The sequence below is a fragment of the Rousettus aegyptiacus genome, unplaced genomic scaffold (assembly GCF_014176215.1).
Source record: "Rousettus aegyptiacus isolate mRouAeg1 unplaced genomic scaffold, mRouAeg1.p scaffold_m13_p_13, whole genome shotgun sequence".
NCBI lineage: Eukaryota > Metazoa > Chordata > Mammalia > Chiroptera > Pteropodidae > Rousettus > Rousettus aegyptiacus.
The window spans coordinates 53,245,676-53,272,039 of NW_023416288.1; the positions used below are offsets into that span (position 1 = coordinate 53,245,676).

General features: G+C 37.3%; 2 protein-coding genes and 1 long non-coding RNA gene across 5 annotated transcripts in view; all 3 read right to left on the reverse strand.

Annotated features, from left to right (window-relative positions):
* The window catches only part of LOC118610757, a 167,487-nt gene that overhangs the window by 5,354 nt on the left and 135,769 nt on the right, over positions 1–26,364 (reverse strand). The window lies entirely within an intron of this gene.
* On the reverse strand, positions 228–1,403 carry LOC107516937 (olfactory receptor-like protein OLF3). Its single transcript, XM_016157174.2, has one exon. It carries the CDS (start codon positions 1,269–1,271, stop codon positions 318–320), a length of 954 nt encoding a protein of 317 aa, XP_016012660.2. The 5' UTR covers positions 1,272–1,403; the 3' UTR covers positions 228–317.
* LOC107516936 (olfactory receptor-like protein OLF3) lies at positions 19,017–19,970 on the reverse strand. The gene has a single exon (XM_016157173.2). It carries the CDS (start codon positions 19,968–19,970, stop codon positions 19,017–19,019), a length of 954 nt encoding a protein of 317 aa, XP_016012659.2.

Sequence of the window (26,364 nt, forward strand, 5' to 3'; positions counted from 1 at the left end):
CTGGGTCTCTATATCTCTGAGTCTCCCCCTCTGAGTCCCTGTATCTCTGGGTCTTCCCCAAGTCTCTATATCTCTGAGTCTCCCAAGTCCTGTATATCTAAGTCTAAACAGTCCATGTGAAGCACTTGAACATGGCTTGACAAAATCAGCTCTCATACGCCAATCCAACTAGTCAGCCCTCTAACCCACACAATCAGTACTTGTTTCTTTATCTCCTTCCTGGTTGCCAGGGCAATGCAGTTGATGATTGTCATATCTGAGTTGGGTGGGAGAACACACAGCCAAAGCTCTTTTCTCTGAATGATGCTCATGATTCATCAAGTTGCCAGTTTTGATGTTAATCCAGATAATTTCCCTAACAGCTTCTGCCAGGCCCCCTTCACTTCCTTATTCCTTAGACTGTAAATCATGGGGTTCAGCATGGGTGTCAAAATGGCATAAAAGAGAGAGATCAGCTTCTCCTGAAGAACAGAGGGGCCGGAGCGGGGCTGGATGTAAGTGAAAATGGCCATGCCATAGCACAGGACAACCACTGTGAGGTGAGAGGTACACGTGTGGAAGGCATTCTTTCTTCCTTCTGTGGACTGAATCTTTACAATGGTGGTGATGATCTTGATATATGACAAGAGAACCAAACAGAAAGGTGTCATCAGCAGGACAATGCTAGAAACCATGATTGTGACCTCATTGGAAGAGATGTCCACACAGGCTAGTCTGACCACAGCCAGGATTTCACATGATATGTGATCAATAAACTTGTTTGCACACATGGGCAGCTGAAAGGTGATGGTAGTATGTACAAGAGAGTTGATAGAGCCACTGACCCAGGATGTGATGGCCAACCTAGCACAGAGCCCTCCACTCATGATGACCGAGTATCGCAGGGGGTCACACACAGCCACATAGCGGTCATAGGCCATCACCGCCAGTAGAACAAACTCAATCCCACCCAAGGCCAAGGAGAAAAATAACTGGGATGCACAGCTCACGAATGGGATTACTTTATGTTCTGCAAGAAGATGCACCAGCATCTGAGGGACGATGCTTGTGGCATAAGAGACATCGACGACAGAGAGGTGGGTGAGAAAGAAATACATGGGAGTGTGGAGTCGGCTGTCCAGTCTGATCAGAAGAACAATGAGGAAGTTTCCCAGCACGGTCACCAGGTATGTGAGGGAGAATAAAACAAAGAGAGGGACCTGAGTGCCCCAGTCACTGGACAGGCCGAGGAGAATAAACTCTTTCGCCCACGTCTGGTTATCTGTTCCCATTTAAAAAATGTGAGGATTATTAATCTGCAGAGAGAGTCAGAAATAACAGAAGCTGTTGAATTACAAAACTATAAGAATAATTTTTTATCAATACCTGCTATATACAACTGGCCAGCCTTAGCCAGATGTTTCAGATGATATGGCCCATCGTCACAGGCTGTATCCCAATGTACGTTATATATATTCTGCATCAGAGACAGGCCAGCACCTTGATAAGGACAAGCCTGGAGATAATGCAATTCAATTTTAGGAGTTTTACATTTTTACCAACTTACCTCAGATTTGGGGGCAAGGAGAGCTTGGTGGGTGACAGTGGTGGGAAAGATGAAAAAGATCTCAAATCAGAGAAACAAGTTTGAAAACTAATTTTATTTGGCAGTTATGTGATTTTGGTTTAGAGACAAATTTTAACGTATGAAGCAGAATAGTGTTTTACAACTCACAAGTACATTGAAGCCCAAATGTAAATAACTTATGAGGAAAGTATTTGTGGATTGTGACTGGTAGTAGTACATAACAGCATGAATATTAGTACTAACATGATCTCTACCCTGTGGTAGATAAGATATCAAATGTGATTTTCTCTCAGACATCATCCAAAATTTCAGACATAAATAATTGGAGGCTACCTTTAATGAACCTGAGGGCTTCGGGATGGATGGGAATCTGAGGACCTGCCGTCCTTATGGCGTTTTCATAGCTCTGGTCTCCTCATCCTTCAGTGAGATGAGATGGAGAAGGGGATTGTAATTGTAATCGTATGTTGTTCTTTTTATTTTTATTATTTTTACAACTACCACTATTAATATCTGCCCTCTGTATACAGACTCAAAAAGAGCAAAGACAACTTGGTACAAGAAAGAAAAGCAAATGTCTAAGTACTCTTTATCGTTCAAGGCAGAGAAGGGGGCGTGGACTCACGCAGCTGCACATTCGAGCGGCGTGCCCGTGCCCCTTTTGTTTTCTTTTGCTTGGGAAGTGCTTTTTAGTAGTCCTAGCATGTTATAACATTTTGAACATTAAACAGAAATGGTTTAATTTTAAAAATGTATTTGAAGCACCGACTCGATCTTATTGTGTCTTCATGTCTGCCTATTCGCTGACTTCCCTTTTCTTCGATGTTCAAAATAAGTGAAAGTCGGAGATACAGGCAGCAGGTAGGATTGAGCAGCTTTTCTCATTCTGGAACCATACGGGGGTCAAGTTAGGGTCTCTGAGCAGAAAAGTGAAGACTTTCTGTGCTTAACTTACCTCTTAAAGGACAAAACAAAATAAATCATACCAGAAATGCCCATCTAGTCATGGTTAAGAGACATACGCTTTTATACACCTCTTTCCTCATGTCTTCCCAAAACCCGATCTCTCCTTCGACGGTTCCTCCCTTCCCACTGCGCCATCGCACTCCCATCACTACTCCTCACTCTGCTTTTCTTTAATCATGATCAGTTCGAGAAAACGCCTACTTGCCTGGAAACCAGTGTTGACAAACACCACAGTTAAGAGTCAGCCCTAATTAGCTCTTTCTCCCGCGTTCTCTGTTCAGTATTTATTACAACTCTGGCTACTATATATTCTTGCCAGGTACCTAATGCTCCTTTAATAGACAATCAAATCTTAGAAAGGATGTCAGCAAATTGGCAGAGTAAGAGTGTCCTGATGTTCCCTCCTCTTAAGGATGTACTGCATAACCACCTACACACAGATCGACTCCCTGTAACAGAAATCCAGAAACTAGTTGAGAGACTCCTAAACACTGGATGTTGAGAAAATACCCACATTAAAACAGGTGGAAGCTGCTGAGGCACATTTGTGCTACAAACACCACCACTAGCACAATGCCTTACAATTGGGGAGGAACCTAGCTTCTCCCTAAGGATCTAAGGGCTAGGAACACACATCCAGCAACCCAACTTTTATGGCTGTGACCTGAGGTACTGGCTTCCAAATCAACAGCTCTGAGATCTAATGGGTCTCAGCATTCAAGAGTCCTCAAAGAGTCAGTTTCAAAGAGACGCACAAGCGTTTCCAGTAGCTATTTCTCTGGGCTCAGTACAGAGGGAGCAAGCAAAAATCTATAGCTCCAACCTACTCCCTGGAAGGGGCTGACAGCATACTTTCCTAGCTGGTCCCTGAGGGTCAAGCTTCTAATCTGGGAGAAAACAGATTGGTAGTCCTCCATGAGACTGAACAAGTGAGTGGGCACTTCCCGTGCCTTCTCTCCCCAGAAAACGGAAAGCTTCTAATCTAAAATAATTAACACAGCAAGGATTCCTATTCTCATCATTTCTACTCAATACAGTACTAGATGTATTACCAAGAGTAAACAGACAAGAAAAAAAAAAAAGCACCCTAATCAGAAAGGAAGAAGTAAAATTATATTTTTGCAGAGATAGAGTATTATACAAAGAAAACCCTAACTACTTCATCAAAACAGAACTATATCTAGATTCAATAAAGTTCCAGGAGGAAAATCAACTTACAAAAATCATTGACATTTTTTATACCAACAACAATCTATCCGAAAAGGAACTCAAAGAAACAATCCCATTTACAATAATATGAAAAGAACAAAATACTTAAGAATAAATTTAACCAAGCAAATTAAAGATCTGTACACTGAAAACTACAAAATATTGATGAAGGAAACTGAAAAACAAATAAATGGAAAGAGCTTCCATATTCATGTTTTGGAAGAATTAATATTGTTAAAATATCCACATTACACAAAGCAATCCAAAGATCCAATGTAATCTCTATCAAAAATCCAATGGTATTTTATACAGAAATAGAAAACTTATCCTAAAATTCATATGGCAATACAAGATACCCTAAATAGACAAACAAATCTTGAGAAAGAAGGCATAACAATTCCTGATTTCAAAATATTACAAAGCTATTGTGATCAAAACAGTACGGTACTGGCATAAAAACATATACATAGACCAATTAAACAATAGGGAGCCCAGAAATAAACTCAAACATATAGCCAACTAATTTTTGACAAAGGCTTCAAGAATACACAATGGGGAAAGGACAGCCTCTTCAATAAATGGTGTGAGAAAAACTGGATATCCACATGCAAAAGAATGAAATAGATTATAGTCCCCCCACCACACACACACACATACACAGTCATAAACACACCCCTCAAAAATAAAGACATAAATGTATGACTTGAAATTTCACAGAAGAAAATATAGGGTAAGCCTCCTTGATAATAGCATTGGAAATAAATTTTTGAATGTTGACACTATAAGCTCTGGTGACAAAAGCAAAAATAAACAAGTGAGAATATGTCAAACTAAAAAGCTTCTGCACAGCAAAGTAAACAATCAATAAAATGGAAAGTCAACCCAGAGATTAGGAGAAAATATTTGCAGCCATACAGCTCATAAAGGATTACTCTCCAAAACACATGAATAGGCATACAACTCAACAGCAGAATCAATGACCCAATTTTAAAAATTGGCAAAAGTTCTGAACAGACATTTTTTCCCAAAGAAGACATATGAATGGCTAACAGGTATATGAAAATATATCTCAAAATTACTACTCATCCTAGAAATGCAAATCAAAACCCTAATGAGATATTACCTCACACCTGTTAGAAAGGTTATTGTCAAAAAATAAATAAAATATAAGATAACAAGCATTGGCAAGATTGTAGAGTAAAGGGAACCCTTATGCACTGTTGGTAGGAATGTAAATTGGTACAGCCACTATGGAAAACAGTCTAGAGATCCCTCAAAAAATTAAACATAGAACTACCATATGATCCAGCAATCCCACCTCTGATATATACCCAAAGGAAATGAAATCAGGCCCTCAAAAAGACATCTGCACTCTCAAGTTCACTGCAGCATTATTCACAATAGCCAAGATACAGAAACGAATTGTCCGCAGAAGAACAGATAAAGAAATTGTGCTATACATACATAAAATGGAGTATTTTTCAGACTTAAAAAAAACAGATCCTGTCATATGCAACGACAAGGGTGTACTGGGAGGACATTATGCTAAGTAAAATAAACCAGATTCAGGAAAAAAAAAACACTTCATGTTCTCAATTATATATAGAATCTAAAATGTCAAATACAGAGAAACAGAATAGAAAGGTGGTTAGCAAGGGTGAGGAGGTGGAGGAAATGAGGAGATGCTGGTCAAAGTGTACAAAGTTGTGGTTATTTAGGAGGAGTAAGTCTAGAGATCCATGATGACTATAATAATACTGTCTTTAATAATGTAAATTTACTAAGAGTTTAAGTGCTCATCATGAAAAATTAACTATGAAATATGTTAATTGACTATAGTAACCATTTCACTATGTAAATGCAAATAAAATCATTTTGTACACCTTAAATAAAATTTAATTAATTATTGCTACTTTACATCCTTTGTGTCATAGCATGCTAACAGTCAGCAAATTTCAAGCCACACCTCTCTATGTATGTTTTGAGCTTTCCTTGTGTACTCAAAAATAGTCAATGCTGCCTACTCAGAACATTGTAATGAAAAATGATATACCCCTGTGGTTCACCCACTTGGACATGAGTACCATGAAGAAAAGAATTCACCATGTTTATGTTTAATAAACTATGGTGGATATAGAATAATTACTGTGGCAATAACTAATAGAACACAATACATGATAAAATATAATAGGTGTCACTGAAATAGTCCATGAAAAATTATCTGTTTAAGGCACTGTCACGGATGTCTGAAATCTATTAATTTTATGTTAAACATAGTACTTTTTATGAAATGATTAAAAATGAAATAGAGATGAGAGTTTTAAAATATGAAGTACCTCATCTTGCTGTGAACTAGTCTTTCAGGTTACACTGACCTTAAACATAGGTCAAGCAAGAAGAGAACACTGAGAGCTTCCATGTGAATGACACTGAAATTGCAAGACTGCAAAGACCAACTTTTTTAATTTAAAGTATTACCTTTCTGGGACTCTAGTTAAAAGTACTTCCATATCGTTCAGCTAGTATCCAGTAATTATTAGTTACAGAAAATATCAGTACTGAAATGTTTTCATCTCTTTGACAAAAGTAAAAACAAAAAATAGATATTCAGATTTTCAAAAAAACCCATTTTACACCTACTTATAAGTTAAATTTTAGTTGATCATTATATTCATTTTTTAAATAAAGTGCATTTGTCCATCAATTCTAGAGAAACTGTTATATTTTCATATTCTAAAAAATGATGTAAACTGTACCAAATTCAATGTTATTTTTACCTTATTCTAACTCCAAAAATTCAACTACAATTATTTTTCCTATTATTTCAATCTCCTATTACCTGAGAACACCTTCAGCTGAAAATATATGTGGAAAGCCAAGTAAAGAAATCCAGACTCACCGGCTTTGTATCTCTTGTCCCCTACAGATAAGACTAGGACATTTTTCTACAGTATAATTCCCTCAGTTTACATTTCTCCACAGTGCAGCCCCTACAGCCCATTCCAGAGGACCCAACACTAAATGAGAGTCAGGAAACCTCAATTCTAGTCCCAGCTCACAGTCTGAGTCTCTATGACTTTGAGCAACCCATTTAACCATCTTACATTTCAAATTTCTCTCATTAATAAAACAAACAAAAAAACAAATATTTTGAATACATACTCTTAGGAAAATAATTGAGAAAAGATATTTTAAAGAGGCTGATAATTTATCTTTTCTGGAAATGTAATATACTTCTAACTTCTACTACATGTTCAAAATTATCAATACCTAATTGACTATTTTACAGATCTTGGCTTGTTTCCTAAGTGTATTGTCCCCTAAAATGCAGAATTTAACCACAGGAACTCCAATTTAATCTTTCTCTCTGCCAGTACTAAGTTTAGAATTGAGAATCCTATAGAATAAAATATAATTAAATATAATTAATCATCCAGCTTCTGGAAAGCAGAATCATTTTACTACATTTACCACACTATTTAGGGTGACATTTCAACATTCATGAGTCAATCTCTGATTCAAAGTCCATAACAAATCACATCGGTCCTATTTCTGCCCCTCTGGAAACCTCTGTGTACACCCCGCCCTCTGCTGATACCTCAAATACCGATATTAGAGCTCTCAAATACCGATCAGTGGCAGACAAAATGTCCATGTCTACTTCCATCTAGGTTTAAGTTGGTTTCTACAGAGTGCCACCTTCCAACAAAGTGACAGACCATGGAGATGAAGCGGCCCAGACTCCTTGGTTCCCAAGCACTCACCTGGGACTAAGAGCTGACACTGAGGGAAACTGCTGGGAGGAAGTTCACAGGTGCCCCCAGTTGGCTCAGAGACAAACCTAATGAAGTGCAGCAGTGGCTGAATTAGCAATGTGGGGCTGCTGGATTCCCCCCAGGAGCTCTATGCGTTAGTGTTAATTGTTGTCACCACTCCCCATTCTCAAGGGCAGGGTCTTGATGCTGCCCAACTTCTCCCTGTGCGGGTCTATTCTTTCCATCCTCCTCAGCCCACAACAATCCACTGAAGCCTAAGGTCACTCTAAAAAGTCAATGAAGCCAGTACTCATGCCCCTATTCTAGTGAACATGAATAGGCCTGCATCCAAACCCTGTGGAAAACAAAACACAACAAAACAATTATCCCCTTAGGCTCCAGGATGCCCTCATCTGTCTTTCAGAAGATAAGAGCATTGTGCTCCAGTCCCCCCAGGTATGCGCGAAGGGACTAACAGACTGCTGCCGTGAGCATTGTAAGGTCGGCAGGGCACCTCCACACATGTCTCATAACACTATTCAAGGTTTTAAAATAATAACATTGCATAAAATGATTTAAGATTTCAAATAAGATCCCAAAAAGAAGATGAAGAGAATGTTATGACTCACAGGGCAAAAAAAAAAAAAAAAAAAAATGGCAGGGGCAAGGGGAAGGTCATCTGAAATCCTCAACACAGAGTGTTAACTTTCTATACCTCTTCCCTCTTTGAATCTTTAATGCTTATGAATAGATTCAATGTAATTTTGATAGAATACAGTAGCATTACCACTCTCTGATATATTTATGTTCAGGTGCTCTTTAAGTGAATCATTTATCCATTTATCATCTGCCAAGTAGAATATCAGGAACTCTCAATACCACCATTTACATATCCATTCATTTACCCAACACTCCATCACCATCTCAATACTCATTCCTCCATTTGCTCATATGCTCATCCGCCCATTTATGCATTCCATCAGTCATCCACATGATAACCTATCTGTAGCCCTAATGTCCATTAAATATTCATCAAATCCTTTATACACACCCAACGTATCATCCTTCTGCTTATCCACTAATTTACTCCATCATGGCACCATGGCCTCTGATATTACAGCACCCAGTGACTATGACAAAGTGATAGTCCAAGAAATAGAAACTAGAGATGCTTCTCATTCCTCACCTGAATTGCTGAACTCACATAGAATTTTCTCTGAAGAAAGCTGGAAAAATTCCATGGCTGTAAAGACTTTACTCAAAGTGTCCAGAAGTTCACATGACTACTGTTTTTCTCCACTCATTTGTAGACAGCAAAGTTGAACTCCCAAATTCCAAGCTTTCAACAGGAACTCCACAGCACTGTCACTCCGCTCAAAACTAAGGGAAATCTTTCTTCTCGTTCACCCTCTACTCAGTAAGTTGTATTAACTCTTATTTTGAAATCAGAAGTCCTTATGACTTGGATTAAATTTAGCTTTAAATTCTAACTCTAGAAATCATCTCTTTATATTAACACTTACTTTGAAACATGTCACATAGATCCTTCCTTTTCATTATTAATACTGCTGGTCTCTTATCGTTTTAGTATTTGTACCTAAGAGCCTTTCAAAGAGTGATAGGCTTCATTCTCCCAACTTACTAAAGCAGAAATTATGCAGAGTCCAATAAATTGTGTTTTAATGAGCATTACAGGTATTTCAGAATAAAATTTGAAGCTACTAGAACAATTCATTCTATAGACCACTTTCATGTTACTATTTCATTACAACACTTGATTCTACCACTACCCACCTCACAAAGATTTGATCTAAAGTTTCTAATGACTCAGTGCCATATCTCAGCTGAGAGTGAAGAGCTTCAAAGTCAACCACAATCTAAGTTCTTCCATGCTTCCCTCATGTGAGCTCCCACCCATCCTTCAATTCTATTCCCCAAACAGGAAACGCTCTCTCCTCTGCTCAGAAAGGTCATCTAATAGGTATTTACCGAGAAATTGAATTAGTTTCTTCAAGAAGCATTTTTGACACACACTAATATATACGATCAATGTGTATGCTTGGATTTGCAAAAACAAAAAACAAAAAAACAAAAAACATGTACATAACAAATTATTCCATCCTAGGCACTATGTATATAATTTGGATAAGTGACTTACAGAACAGTTGTTTGACTTAAAATACCTTGGCCTAAAAGTATTATCTGCAACTGTTACAGTATATAGTTAAAACAGCAACTATTTCCCCCATTTTACTTTGTCTGTTAACAGACCTTTAAAGAGTAATCTAGCTTCTTTCAGATTCCATTTAGTTTGTAAAGGAGAAAAAACCATTACTTCTACCTTAAACAAAAAAAGACCAGATAATCTATGAAATCATAACTATTCTTGAAACCATCCAAGAGCTGAGGTTGCAGGAAAACCAGCTAGAAATAAATCTTGGGAAAGATAGGTACATCCAGAGAGCCATGAATGTGAGCACTGCCTTACCTGGGCCAGAATATGGGAGAAATAAGGTGCCACCAGAAAACTCGTTTTATCAAATTTAAAGGCTCAATTTATGGGTAGTATGGATATATAATGGCTAAGAGACACAGAAAAGAAACAACTTCACATCTATTCTCAAGATTCCTCCACAGACTTAGAACAGTCCCCACAAGAACTTTTGGGGAAGGGAGGAAAACCAGACAAAGCCCCCTTCATGGCGCAGGTCTGGTGACAGCAGCCACGGCCTCTGCAGTAAGCAGGAGGCAGGCTCCCACCACCAAGTCTGTCCCCTTATGGAACAAAGGCCTGAAGCCACTGGCGAAGGGCAGCAAACCCCGTTTCCCTCAGAGACAGATGAGGACTCACTGCTGAGGGAACAGAAGTGGGGCGGGGGGGTCCAACTCATGTGGGGAGTCCCTGGGGTGGGAATCACTGTGTTCAGACCACAGTCTCCATGTCCTCACACTGTGGCAGAGCAAGAGCACAAAGAAAGCCCCCACCCTGAGGCTTAGGGACACAGGGAGAAAGGACCTGCCTAAGACTGAGATGGAAGCAGGACAACAAATAATAATCCCTCATTCTCCATCACCCACTGAGCAGGAACTGAGGGACAAAGAACAGCTGTTTACCGTGGGGAGAGGCAGGGTGTGGGCAGACACACTCTGACAGTCCCACGGGGAGAGCTTAAAACTAAGGGTGGAGCAGCAATACTGGGGAAAACCCTGCAACCCCTGAAGATGCCACCTAAGCACAAGTAACGCTGGAGAAAACCGAGTGTCATGCAGTGAGGATAACCACGGCAACAACAAAACTCAAACCGAGCTCAACCGTGACTGCACTGATCCGCACAGTCTCTCCCCACTAACAAGACTGCAGGACAAACAGGAGATGTGCCCATTGCAAAGCATAATACTGTTTTATCTCAGAGTCTATGATTCTACACATAGAATGTCTGGGTTTCAATCAAAATTAAAAATCAGAGAAAAGCAAAATTACTGTTCCTGGCTGGACAAAGCAATTAACAGAACCAGAATCAGATATTACTTGGGTATAGAAACTATCATACAGAGAATTAAAAAAAGTCTCACTGATAAGTCACAAGACCTAGAAGAAAAGATGAATGTCCTGTATAAATGCATGAGGAATTTCAGGAGAGAACTGAAAACTACACAGGAGAATCGAACGAAAACGCTGGACATGAACACAGTAACAGAGATGAAGGAGGCTAACCAGAAGCAACAATCAGTGAAGATAAAGATAAGTCAATAGAAATTAGCAAAACTGAAACACACAGAAACAATGATGATAAAAAGAGAATATCCAATATCAAACAATGGGACAATCATGCAATCTGACATACATACAATTAGAAAATCTCAGAAAATAACTTGGGACAGAAAGAGTACAAATATTTAATGTGATAATGGTGAGGAAAACTTTGAAAGTAATCATAAAAAGAATAACTAAAAACAAACAAAGCGAAAACTAGATACATCATATTCAAACTGCCAAAAAGCCAAAATAAAGTGAAAAATTTTGAAGGCAGTCTGAGGAAAACAGACACCACCTAGAGAAAAATAAATATCCAAATCAAATTAGATTTCTTGTCAAAAACAATCCCATCCTGAACAAATAGAATGACATTTGAAGTCTTGGAAGGAGATTGGGGGGAACTGTCAACTGAGAATTCTTTATGCACAGAAAACATTTTTTGAGAATTTAGAAAAAAATAATTTCTAGACAGATGAAAATTAAATGAATTCATTGCAAACTGATCTAGACCACCAGAAATGTTAATGGAAGTTCTTCAGGCAAAAGAAATGTAATACCACACAGAAAATTGGACCTATACTCAAAAAAAGTGAGGAAGAGAAAAAAGAAGGGAAAGAAGAAAGGAACAAAGAGAGGAGGAGGAATTGCCATCACCATCTTGAAAATAGTGCAATTGAAGGCTAACATAAAATTTCTTTAAAAATTTTTAACACACAGTCAGATAATTATCTGATGCAAAAAGAATGTATTTACCAACGTACTTAATGTTTATACCTTATGTGATGTCAAATGTATGACAATAATACAAAAATGGGAGAGAGCAAACACGTAGAACCTGTTTCAAGATTCTTATGGGACACATGAAGAGATATTGAACCATTTATGATCGACTATGATTAATTTTAAAGATGTATCATGTAAACTCTAGAGAAACCACTAAAGTTTTTTAAGTGGTGTAAAAATAAGCTAATAGTAATGATAAAATACAATAAAAACACAATTATTCAAAAATCATGTGAGAAATTTAAAAAATGAAAAAAAAAACACATGGACAAAAAAAACTAGAAGACTGTAGGGTGAAATCAGAATAACCATAATTACATTGAATAGAAGTGGTCTAAGCAGACGGACTAAAATTTGAGATTATGAGATTAGATAAAAACATCAGATTTAATTATATTCTATCCACAAGAAAAGACATAGATATGTAAAACAGATGAAAAGGGTATGCCATGGAAACATCAATCAAAAGAAAGCTGGAGTACCTATATCAATATCAGACAAAATAGACGTAAGAACAAAATATATTAACAGGGATAAAGAGCAACATTGCACAATGAAAAGAGTCAATTAATTAAGAAGTCATAAATGTATTTCAATCCTAAATGTATATGCACTAACAAGAGGATTCTAAATTTGATAAAGCAAACTGATAGAACTAAAAAAAGAAATAGATAAACTCACAATTTTAGTTGAAGATTTCAGCATCACTTGCTCAGTAACCAAGAGGAAGTACACAGAAAGTAAGGATATAAAAGACTTGAAAAACACCACCAAACAACCTGATCTAATGACATTATAGACCATTGCACCCAACAGAAGCCAAATACACATCTTTGCAAGCTCACTAAAAATATTCACCAAGATAGACTACATTCCGAGCCATAAAAAGCTCCCAAAATACTTTTTAAAACTTGAAATAATACCATGTTTTTATTTTTATTTTTAAATTTATTTATTTAATACTAAGTATGTTTTTAAACAAAAGTGAAATTAAAGTAGAAATCAAAAACAGAAAAATATATGTAAAACCTCCAAATATTAAAAAAACTAGGCAATCCACTTCTAAATAATTCAGGGATGAAAAAAATGGAAATTAGAAAATATTTTAATTGCATGAAAATGAAAAAAATCAAAAATTGTACAACACAACTAAAGGAGTACTTAGAAACTTAGAGAATGGTATGCTTATATGAGAAAACAAGAAAAGCCCTAAATCAATCATTTAAACTTCCAGCTAAAGAAATAACAAGATGAACAAATTGAACTCAAAGAAGCAGATGGAGGAATAAAATAAAAATAAAGGCAGAAATTAATAAAGTTGAAAAAAGGAAAAATAAAGAAATATCAATGAAACCAAAGATTGACTCTTAAAAGACTGAATTGATCATTGCATCCACATTTCAGAAGTTAGAACTTGGCCTCACTGCAAGGGAAGCTCACATTTAGTCTGTATACCAGTCAGAAATTAGTTTGGTGAAGAACTAGCTCTTAGTCTCTCTGCCACATGCACGGACTCTGACTTGATCAGGCTACATTTGAGATCACGTGCTTACGTCATACCTTTACAATTTAAAAGAAAACTTTAGAATATTCAAACTCCATGATACAGTAATCAGGGGGATCACTTTATAAACTATGTAAATGTCTAATCAATGTACTATATACCTGAAACTAATAAAAAATGATAATAATAATTTTTTAAGATTTTAGCATCATGCTCCAACATGCTTGTCAAATGTCTAGAATTATTGCTGGAGCCACTCCCAAAGAGGGCAAGTGTCCTTGTTGAAGATACTGAACACGAGAACCTCATTTGAGAGGGATAATTTTCAGCGTTACCACACTCACAAAAGCCAGTAATATCTGCATTCACCAGGCAGAGTTTGTTTTACAGGTGTTAGGAAACCTGTGGGACCTCCGAGGCCCTACAGTCCCAATAAACTCTGAGCTGCAAGTCTCTCTGAAAGACTCATTTGGCCAATTCGAACTTCTGGCAAAGAGAGGCAAAGGGAGGCTAACCCTGAAGGTCCACGACAGCTCCACTGATCCCTGCAGGAACTGCAGACTCCTTTTGCTCAATCCTGCTTTTTCTTTCCTCTCACAGGTAGTAGTCCCCAATAAACTCCTGTATTAAAAAAAAAAAAAAAAAAAAAAAAAAAAAAAAAAAAACCAGCAAACCCCATAGAAGAAAGCCCTTACTGGTACGAAGTCTGAAACCATGCTAGGGAGTAAATGTTGAGGAGCACTCGGCCTCATCATTTCCTCCCCCAGTGTCATCTCAGAAGGACCCAGGAGCAGCTTGCAGTCTTCAACCTCAACAGACCAGATAACAGAATCTGATCCAGATTGGAGATAGAGTTTGCTTTTAAACTGATTTGCTCTTAATTCAAGAAAAAATTAGTACAAAGAATATTCTTTAATGTAGGTAGGGAACAGGTTGCATCTCATAAAAATTCCTTGTAAGTAACAATACCTGCAGCCCATGAAGTAGGACAGCAAGTCAGTAGGACAACATTACACCATAAGAGGCAAAGACTTCTCTAATCAATGAACTATGTCATGAAGGCCTTAATCACTGAGTATCCAGCCTTGAATTTTTTTTTGTAAAAACACCAATGCAATCTCCCGTTTATCTGCACCTGTGCTTCAAGACTCAGAGTTTTCCATATTTGTCTGTTTGAGGGTTTACCATGAGAAGGCTAATCAGGTCAGAGTACCATGGATGCGATTTTCCAGAGCAGCTCAAAGAAAGAGAAGACTCTCCAAATGGTTCATCTGCAGTACAAACAATTCTGCTACTTGGTCCTTATGACCCCATGTTTCAACTGGTACTTGAAGTTTCTACGGCAGATTGGGATGCTGAATAAAGCCGGTGGAGAGAATTGATTGAAGAATCAAAGTGCCGGTCCATAGGGTTTGGGGAAAAAAATTATGCCTCTTTGTCAAAGTAGCTGCTCTTTCAAGAAAAAGATCTTGCTTATTATTGGACCCTAATAGGAACTAAATGGCTAGCTATGGGAAAGTGGTCACCATGCACTAGAAGAAACAAACCATAGAGCAGTATATACGGAACGAGGTCTGAAGTGATCCTGAAGACTCAAGCAACTGTCATGAACAGCTTATACTCCCATCATGTCTTTTCCTAACATACTGACACTGTGCCTTCAACCCAGAATATGGCCTCTTACATTATCTTTATGACTGTTTAACCGAGAAGGTGTTGACCTGAAAGACTATGGAGAAAGCATTCCTCCTAAAGGGAAGAATTTTGAACAACACATTTCACCACCAGTTTGTCTGGAAGGAAGACAATATGAAGCCACGGTACACACTGATTTAAAGGCCATGCATAATCTTTGCCTAGATATAAAAGATGAAGTTCAGAGGGTTGGGACACAGCTTTAGGAAAGAAACAGGAGTAAATTTGTGTGTGTTCCACATGAATTCTCAAGACAAAGGAGGTTCTGTTTTCATCTGGACAAGAATATAGGCATACTGTAGCAGTAAGTCAGCCTCATTTCCCAAGCATATGAGTAGTCATGGTGGCAAAGGTGATGGCTATTTATGTGTTCAACATACTGGATTTCATCTAACCAAGACTAATTCAATTCTACCATTAGTGACTATCTGTCTTGCCAACAGCAGAACCAACTCTAACCTCCAGCAGAATATGGTACTCAGATTGTGGTCTCTAAATTTCATTTCCACCAAAAAGAGCAATGCTTCTTGGAGAAATAATTTCAATTATAAAACAGGAAAGGTAAATGATGTGATTATAATACTGTAAAGGAAGCTATTAAGATTCTAAAGTCATGAAGAAATAAAATTAAGTAGCCAGCCTGAATAGGCTCTTTAGTAGTCAGTTATGACCCCCTTCAGACGTTCTCCTCCAGAGATGTTCTATCTCCAGACCCTATGAATATGACGCCTTACAAGTTAAAAACAGTGTAATATTATATAGGTTTACTTCTATGTTAGCAATACATCCATAACATTACCCAGTTTCAACATGCTTCTTTAAAATAAACCCTAGAAAAGAAAAACCGAACACTGTTCACCTCTTGATAGAAGTATATGCCACCATCTAGAAAGTACTCTTGCCAGAAAAAGCACACTCAAATCTGATTAAATCACTAGCTCTAACAGGAAATAACAGGGTCAATGGAACCTGCAAAACTACATTCAAAAATGGGATATCATCAAAATGTCCTGACTACTTGGAAATCCAGGTGGGAAAAAACACCCTGTTTTATTTAACAAATAATTCCAAGGGGATAAAAACGAAATTGAGAGTGAACTTACAGATCAGACAAGTGTTCAGAGACATAGTAGACAACTGCAAATGTATGAATCTTATTTAATATCTTATTTGAATAAACTGTAACTTTTATATATATTTAAGCTATTTTTTTACAAAGTACCTCAGCGATGTCCTTATGGTTATTAAATAATAAGCAAAATTTTAATGCTCAAATATTTTTCAGTGTCTAACATTTGAAAAAAGTTCTTTAATAGATTTGTTGTTTAAAATATCATCTTATTTTTGCCTCTTCATCAACAGTACATTCCTCCCTTATATCGGAAATGCTATTCACAAGCTGCTACTAATGAGGAATGTCTTCTGTCACAAAGTAGCCAATAATTTAACTAATGAAAATTTAACTTACTAAGAAAAGGCAGTTTTAAAATTAAAAGTCCTTAAATGAAAAGGATAAAAAAGAAATTTAAGATATGGAATATAAGGTTACACTTATTGGTTTCTACATATTGAAAGCCCATTCTCAACATATCTGCTTCCTAAGAAATGACCATTTGGATAACCCTTCTGGTGAACCCAAACATGCTAAGTTGCTAGGGGAGGACAAAGGGATCATGGGACAGAAGGTGGAGAAAAGTCAAACTAGGACCACGGACCAGTCATAGAAATGATGATACGGCATCTTCACAAAGTATCCTTCAAGTGTCATGTGTATATTTGTAATTTTTTTCTCTTTATGTATGTACTTCTGACTGATTTTCTTCTTTCATCTCTTTCTCCTCCCATTTTATCTGGGGTGTGTTCATGGTGGAATATTTTTCAGTTAACTCCATAATTTTCATAATATTTAGACAGGATTATGACATTTTAGGGAATAGGATCCACGTAGATATTCAAAACTGGAAAAAAGTAAAGTGTCCCTCTGACATCTCTTTTAAATCATGTGACATGACTTTCCTCCTTCCCCACTGCCACTACTCCAGTTCAGATTCCAATAATGTCTCATTAGCAATTGCGGAGCAGCCCCCTAACTGGTCTCCGCGGTTCCTATTTTTCTTCTGACTCACGTGACAGAGTGATAATTCAAAAGTGTTAACTTCGTCAAGGCGTGCTTTTGCTTAAAAATCTTTACTGGCTCCTGTCACTACTGAAGGTAAAAGATGTTTTGACATCACTGCCCTCAATGATTTGACCCTTCTTTAGCTGCCAGCTTCATCCCCACTACTTCCTCCATCTTCTCTGCCCTGCAGGTGCACCTCGGGTCACTCTTGAATCCTCGCACTCTCCCGCCGCTCTGCACCATCCACAGGTCACTCCTGTGCTCCGGTCGCTTGCTATCTGGACCGCTTGTTCTCACTTTCCTGGTCTCCACCTAAACTTTTCTTGGTCTTTGCATACAGGAAGACCTCTGCGATCGCCCCGGAGGCTCAGTCTCTGTGACACGAGGCTGCATTTTAATTGTTCGCTCTCATCCTGCTATGCAGTCATATCCTTCTCAGAACTGTGGCATATCGACTACTGTGTCTCAAGAACCATTCGTTGTTACAGACACATTGACTCTCCTGTAATTTTTCCTTGAAATAACACCGAGAAAACTATAGCTCCCTAGCACTGACTTCTTTGGGATGCTTAGACAAGCATTGCAAAATTTAGGATTGAATTTTTTTAAGGTAAAATTAAAATATCAAATGGGCTCTGGACTATATGAGCCTTCAACTCTGCTTCAATGCTGAGAGCCTGCGTTGTATTCACAGATGAAAGAACTACACATCGACTGACTGAAAGAAGAGACAATGGGAAGAAAGGGCTTTGAGACTTCTTCAAGGAAGACAGAGGATGAGCTACTGTCACATTCTGTCTCCTCTTTCCCCTTCCTTATCCCTTGTACAATTATTCCTTCCCCCTCTTCAACCTTATTTAACTTGTGCTTTTCCTCAGAGGTGCAGTCTACTCTCAGACTACTCCAGCTCGGTTGATTTACGAACACCAAGCAGGCCCTGTGGTGTGTGTGGATGGGAGAAGGGTTCAACATGGAGACTAGAGGTGACATCTGCACAGAAGACTGAACTATCCGGAGTCACAAAATCCATGTTAAAGTTGTCTTATCTCTCATAGCCTTTGGCTGAGGAATCTTCCCTTAGATAACTATGTCTTTAAGATTTTACACATTATTTCATATTTTATGTGCTTATTTTGTAGCACTGAGTTACCCCTCTAGCAATCAAGGCAAGCACATTATGTCCACATGAAGGTCCTGCACAAAAGCATTTTAATCCACTTGATAGCAACCCTCTCCTTAGAACAGTAACTCACACAATGCTGGATGTGGTTACCTGCTTCTTTTTAAGTGATTCTAAAATGTGAAAAGGTTTTGTTCCCAATGGAAACACAATAACCTTATACAAAATGTGGATGCAGCAGTCCAAATTAAGTCCATGATAGGTCCATGGCAATTTTTCTTTCAATTACTCTCATATCATAGAAAAAGAGACTGAGTAGTTATGAAGTCATTACAGCAGTGAACATGCTGCTGTGAAAGAAAAAGACTCCCACATCTCACACCCCAATCCAACTAGTCAGCCCTCTAACCCACACAATCAGTACTTGTTTCTTTATCTCCTTCCTGGTTGCCAGGGCAATGCAGTTGATGATTGTCGTATCTGAGTTGGGTGGGAGAACACACAGCCAAAGCTCTTTTCTCTGAATGATGCTCATGATTCATCAAGTTGCTAGTTTTGATGTTAATCCAGATAATTTCCCTAACAGCTTCTGCCAGGCCCCCTTCACTTCCTTATTCCTTAGACTGTAAATCATGGGGTTCAGCATGGGTGTCAAAATGGCATAAAAGAGAGAGATCAGCTTCTCCTGAAGGACAGAGGGGCCGGAGCGGGGCTGGATGTAAGTGAAAATGGCCATGCCATAGCACAGGACAACCACTGTGAGGTGAGAGGTACAGGTGTGGAAGGCTTTCTTTCTTCCTTCTGTGGACTGAATCTTTACAATGGTGGTGATGATCTTGATATATGACAAGAGAACCAAACAGAAAGGTGTCATCAGCAGGACAATGCTAGAAACCATGATTGCAATCTCATTGGAAGAGGTGTCCACACAGGCTAGTCTGACCACAGCTAAGAGTTCGCATGATATGTGATCAATAAACTTGTTTGCGCACATGGGCAGCTGAAAGGTGATGGCAGTCTGCATGAGAGAGTTGACAGAGCCACTGACCCAGGATGTGATGGCCAACCTAGCACAGAGACCTCCACTCATGATGACCGAGTATCGCAGGGGGTCACACACAGCCACATAGCGGTCATAGGCCATCACTGCCAGTAGAACAAACTCAATCCCACCCAAGGCCAAGGAGAAAAATAACTGGGATACACAGCTCACGAATGGGATTACTTTATGTTCTGCAAGAAGATGCACCAGCATCTGAGGGACGATGCTTGTGGCATAAGAGACATCGACGACAGAGAGGTGGGTGAGAAAGAAATACATGGGAGTGTGGAGTCGGCTGTCCAGTCTGATCAGAAGAACAATGAAGAAGTTTCCCAGCACGGTCACCAAGTATGTGAGGGAGAATAAAACAAAGAGAGGGACCTGAGTGCCCCAGTCACTGGACAGGCCGAGGAGAATAAACTCTTTTGCCCACGTCTGGTTATCTGTTCCCATTTAAAAAATGTGAGGATTATTAATCTGCAGAGAGGGTCAGAAATAAGAGAAGCTGTTGAATTACAAAACTACAATTTTTTATCAATACCTGCTATATACAACTGGCCAGCCTTAGCCAGATGTTTCAGATGATATGGCCCATCGTCACAGGCTGTATCCCAATGTACGTTATATATATTCTGCATCAGAGACAGGCCAGCACCTTGATAAGGACAAGCCTGAAGATGATGCAATTCGATTTTAGGAGTTTTATATTTTTACCAACTTACCTCAGATCGAAGCTGAAGAGAGTTTGATAGGTAACCGTGATAGATAAAATGATAAACAATGAAGAAAACCCAGTAGGAAAGTTACAAAAACTACCTTAAAAATGTCAACCAGACCCATGTTGATGAAATGGGTAAAGTTATTACAAAAGGAAATATTGGGAAGAGGCTGGTGCTTGTAAAAAGATCAGGAATTAGAGAATGTAGGTTTGAAACCTCATTTTATTTAGCAGCTATGTGATTTTGGTTTAGTGACAAACTTTTATATATGAAACAGGATATTATAAAACTTGCAAGTCTATTTAAGCTCAGATGTAGATGATGTTGGAAAGAGTACTCCATGAACTGTCCTGGTAGTAATATTATAGTTGGATGAATACCGCCTTGTGGTTGATAAAGCAGCAAATGCGATTTTCCCATGCATCCCCTCCACAAATTCACACCTAAATAACACTGAAGGTATTCTTTAATAGAACTGAGGGCTTAGGAATAATTGGGTCACTTCGAGGACATGGAGACCTTTTGTCTTTCTGATGCCCTTTGATCTCTTCAGCCGCAGTGGCATACAATGGGGTACAGGATTGTAATTGTATCTTGTTATTTTTATTTTTCTCTTTCCAACTTGCTGCTGTTAAGAATCCATTTTTATATGAGCTCAAAAGAAAGGAAATAAGAGTGAATGTCTGACTGTCTACTTAAGTGAGAGGAAGGGAAGCAAATGTTTAAGGACAGTTCTTCCTGGTCCAAGGCAGAGAAGAAGGTATGAACTCATGAAGATGTACATTAGAACAGAGTTTCTCTTGTGTTTTGTTTTGTCCCAAAAGTGCTTCTTCAATGGAACTATATGATACTAATTCTGAACATTAAATAGAAATTGTTTACATTTTTAAAATTTTTTATAGAACTGATTTATTACTATTTCCCCTGGCTTAGTTACTAACTTTCCTTGTCTTGCAATGTAAAAATAAGGGAAAATAGAGGATAAAAGTAGTAAGAGCACTTGAGAGCAGAATAAAGATGTTTGCATCATTCCAAAACCTATAGGAGCCAGCCTAGGATCTTTGAGTAGAAAGGTGAAGACTGTCTACACTTCAACACTCTTACCTGATAAAAACAATAGAAACAAACAAACAAACAAAAAAAAAAAGTAGTTCCAGAAATGTCCTTTTCTTTCATGGATAGTTCACGCACATACATTTTTATAAACTTCTTTCCAAACCTTATCTCCCTTTTCAACAGTTCCTCCTGTACTATCCTATCGTAATCCTTGAGAAAACATTTACTTGTGTCAAAGACTTTCAAATTTAATTCTAAAACCTCAAGAAAATACTTGATTCTAAAAATCTGTTAGTTGTTGAATGTATAGATCAGCAGCAGAAAGTAAACATTTGCTTATCTATTTATTTGGCAAGCATCTATAAAGTATCATCTTCACTAAATGCTAGTATTTCAAAGTGATTATTACACTTCCCTGTGCTCAAAGATTTGACCCATTCAAAGAAGAAATGACACAAAACCGACTGTCATCACACATCATTTTTTCCCTTGTACATATAACTGCCTGGAGAACATGACAGCCAATGACTCACTGTTCCTCTTACAAACCCTGCAAATACCTCTACTACAGCCTTTATCTCATTACTAATGAGTAACTCACATCCCAGAGAAAGTGGGATCTTCAGGGCGTCATTTTCTGCTTTCCTCTCTGAGTCTCATAATTCTTCATCTGCAAAATGTGGCTAACATTAGCCAACAGAAGGAGTGACAGGTGAAATTAAGGAATTGAAAATTCTACGCCTTTTTATCAGTGACTTGATTTGGGGCAGGTACCTATTATTTTACAATTGATCTAACCTTTGATTTGATTTCATGCTCTCTATCTCTTTCAGTGTCTCAGTCCTTCATTTATCTCTCTTTGCCATCCTGGAGTTTCTCTTGCTCCTGAATGACTCTTTTTTCCTCGTTACAAAATACAAACAGACCTCTCATTATGGGGAAAGGAATCTTGGCTATTTATGATGCTAAATATTTCTTCCTTACACACCCAGAGTTCTCAAATAATAGGCATCTACTTGCTGGGTTTATTTCCTCATAATATTCATCTTTTAAGCCATGGAAAATTGGTTTTAACCTTCCCTAATGTATAGAAAATGTACTTTAAGGTCACTCGTGGCTTTCTAGTCATGAAATGTAACCACTTTCATTTGATTTTTATTGTTTACTTAACTTTTAATGATGTTAACTATTCACTTCTTCAAACTCTCAACTCTTAGACACTTACCTGATTTTCCTCTAATCTATTATTCTTTATCTGCATTCTTGGATAATTTTTCTAAATTCTCCTACTCCAATACTAGGTGCATTTTGTAAGATTCTGTGTCACAATCTGAACTCTTCTTTCCATAGTTGTTTTTTTTTTTTTTCCTTGAAGGGCTCATTATTTCTAACTACAAGAATTACTATCAACTATATGTGGTTCACCTTCAATTCTGAATTTATCTCCTAGACTTCTCTCCAAAGGTCTAGATGCTTTTTCCAACAGCTTAATAGCTGTTTCGTCAATATCTCCCCCAATGACGCCACTCATCTCTCCACACGCTCTGTTCCCTCCTGACTTCTCTATCAATGGAACTAATATTCTCCCACTCTCCCAACACATCAAATGACTTCTCCCTCCTCCTCACCACCCCATGGAATTTTTTTTTAATCACATATCTCCCATCTTTCCCAAAGTGTTCATTCACATGCTTGCACTCATCATAACCATTTTAAATAGTGCAATGGCTTCCTTGTAAATTTACTTGACATAACTTCCTTTTACCCCACACATCCTACACATTCCCTACAAATTAATCACCCAAAATACAAATTTATTCACATCACTTTCATGCACAAAAGATCTATGTGGTCTAAATATATACAGAATGAAGTTCATCTTGGACGGAAGAATCTCCAAACAACTCACAATCTGGTCTTGCCCTATTTCTAACTTTTATTTTCTGTAGCATTATTACTGTATTGTGTGTTTTACAGCAAAGTATTTTATTAAAATAACTGAAATACCTTTCATTGATACGTTAGCTGACTATTTTTTGTCTACCAAGTCTGCTATTTATTTCCAAAGACCATTATCTCATAATCGGTATTATCCAAATGTACCTTTTGTCCACACTCATATAGTCTCTTTTGGGTCTCATGGTAAAGCAAATAGAAATAGTATCTGGAAAACCAAATGAAGGAGGAACCATGTGTTCACCAGATACTCTTAACACATCCTGTATTTAATACCATCTCCATCTTACTTTGGGAAGAGCTCCATCGAAACAGAGATGGGTTTCTATCCTGGTTTAGGATAGAGAATGGACTAGTGTCTGATAATGTGCTTTGTATTTCACTGCTCCTATCAGGAAGCTACAGCATAGTCTTCTCAGCTCTAACTACTTTATAGGATCTAAAGCTCTCCTTAAATACGTATTTTTTCATTGAACTAAAAAGCTAAGGGGAAAATGTGGGAATGTTTTCTCCACTTGTCTGCACAAACACCACAACAAAAACCTCTTAGTACAGGGTTAAACATGCAGCTGATATCAAAAGCAAGTATTGAACAATGACCATAGTTAAGAGCCAAATCTACTCAAGTGTGTTTTGAGTTCTCTTTTCAGTATGTCCTAACTCTGGCTACTTTATCTTTTTTGCCAGGTCCACAATGCTCCCTTAATAAACAACTAAATCCTATTTTACATATTTTGGGTCATAACATGTTCATACGCAACAAATCTCAAACCACACCTCTCTACAAATGTTTTGAGCTTTCTTTTTCTACTCAAAAATAAACAATCCATGTTGCCTCCTCAGAACACTGTTGAATAACGACATACCCCTGTGGTGCATTTCTTTAGACATTAGCTCCATGAAAGAAGGACTTCTTCATGCCTGTTTTTATAAATTATGGCTGATATAGGATAATTACGGCAGATACAGAGTAATTACCTTGACCATAGCAAATACAGTATACTATGCAACTTAGTATGAAAGGTGCCATAGATATATTCTACGAAAAAAAAAAAATTTTCTCTTTAAAGTATCGCTACTAGTGCCCGAAATCTGTTCCTTTTATGTTGAACATTGTCCTTTTGGTAAAATGTTTAAATATAAAATAATATAGAGAGCCCAGAAACAAACCCATACATATATAGACAACTCATTTACAAGAAAGGAGCCAAGAACATGCATTAGAGAAAGAAAAGTTTCTTCGATAAATGATGTTGGGAAAAGTAGACTGTCACATGAAAAAAAAAAATGAAACTAGACCACTATATAAAAATTAACTAAAAATATTAAAGACTTGAAGGTAAGACTTGAAACCATAAAATACGCTAAGCTTTTGGAGTCGGTCTCAGTGATGTTTTCAGGATTTGACTCCAATGGTAAGGGAAACAAAAAAATAAACAAATAAGACTACATCAAACTAAAACGTTTCTGCACAGCAAAGGAAACCATCAGCAAAACAAAAAGGCAACCAACTGAATGGAAGAAGGTATTTGCAAATAATATTTCTGATAAGGGATTAATATCCAAAATATATAAAGAACCCATATAACTCAACAACACACAACCTGATTTTTAAAAATGGTCTGAATTGACATTTTTCCAAGGAAGACATACACATAGCCAACAGGCATAAAAAGATGTTCAACATCACTAATTACCAGGGAAATGCAAATCAAAACTACAATGAGATATCACCACACAGCTGTCAGAATAGCTATTATAAATAATAATAATAATAATAATAATAATAATAATAATAAGTGTTGGCAAGTTTGTAGAGAAAAAGGAACTGCTGGACACTGTTGGTGGGACTGTAAATTAGTACAGCTGCTATGGAAAACAGTAAGAAGTTTCCTCAAAAAAATTAAAATAGAATTACCATATGATCCAGTTATTCCATTTCTGTGTGGATCTTGACTGTATGCTTAGTGAAACACATCAGATGGAAAAGGACAAAAACTATAGAATTTCACCCACCAAACACATAGATAACAAAGAACAGATCAGTGGTGATCAGAAAGGAAAGGAGTAGGGGGAAGATGAAATGGGTAAAAGGGCTGAAATGTATGGGGACAGATGGAAACCAGACTTTAGGTGGTGAGCATGTAATAGAGTATACAGATACTAAAATACAATGTTATATTCCTGAAACTTATATAATGTTATTAACCAATGTTACCTAAATTTTAAAAGTAAATCAAAACAAAGAATACTATTCAAGAAAAAATAAATAAATGAATAAGAAATAGAATTAAATGGGAAGTTTAAAATATTAAGTACCAAATCTTATTGTAAACTAGTATGTGAATGATACTAACATGGAGGAAAAGTAAAGGATACGTATGAAGAGGAAAAATAAATTTTCTCAGTTAAAATATTACCTTTTGAGACCTTAGTTAAAAGTACCTCCATGTGCCTTCTCCCATTATCCAGTAATTATTACTTACACAAATAACAGGACTAAAATGTTCTCTTAATGACAAAGAAATAAAGACAAAAATAGGTGTACAAATTTCTCATATAACTCCTTTCATATGACAAAATACACCTATATAAAAGTTAAATTTTTGTCAATCATTTATAGGCTTTTTTTAAAAAGCAAATCTATTCATTAACTCCATGGAAACTGTTACATTCTTTGGATTATAAAAACTGAAGTAAATTGTAACAAATGTTATTTTTCACTCTCTTATACCTCCGTAAACTAAACTACAATAATTTTTCTTATTATTTCAATCTCCTGATATCCGAGAACATCTTCAGCTGAACAAGAAGATGAAGAGTGAAAAATCAGACAAGCGTGCTAGCTGATGTTAAAACCAAAACTAGTATTTACCTGGGCACAGGTAGGTGGGGAAGTAGATAAAAGTTCTCTTTATCATGTTTCTGCTTTTCTTCTTCTGAGTTTGTTTTCTAATCCTTCATCTATGAGCCAAATAGTTTACTGTATTCACTATAACTCTCTAAAACAAAGTCTGCCTCCAGTAGAAATGGCCCTAGCTCTAAAATTGTAATTTTCTCTCCCCATCTTAAAAAGACTATCAGGAGAGTCAAGGTCTTAAGTCAAGTTAAATATA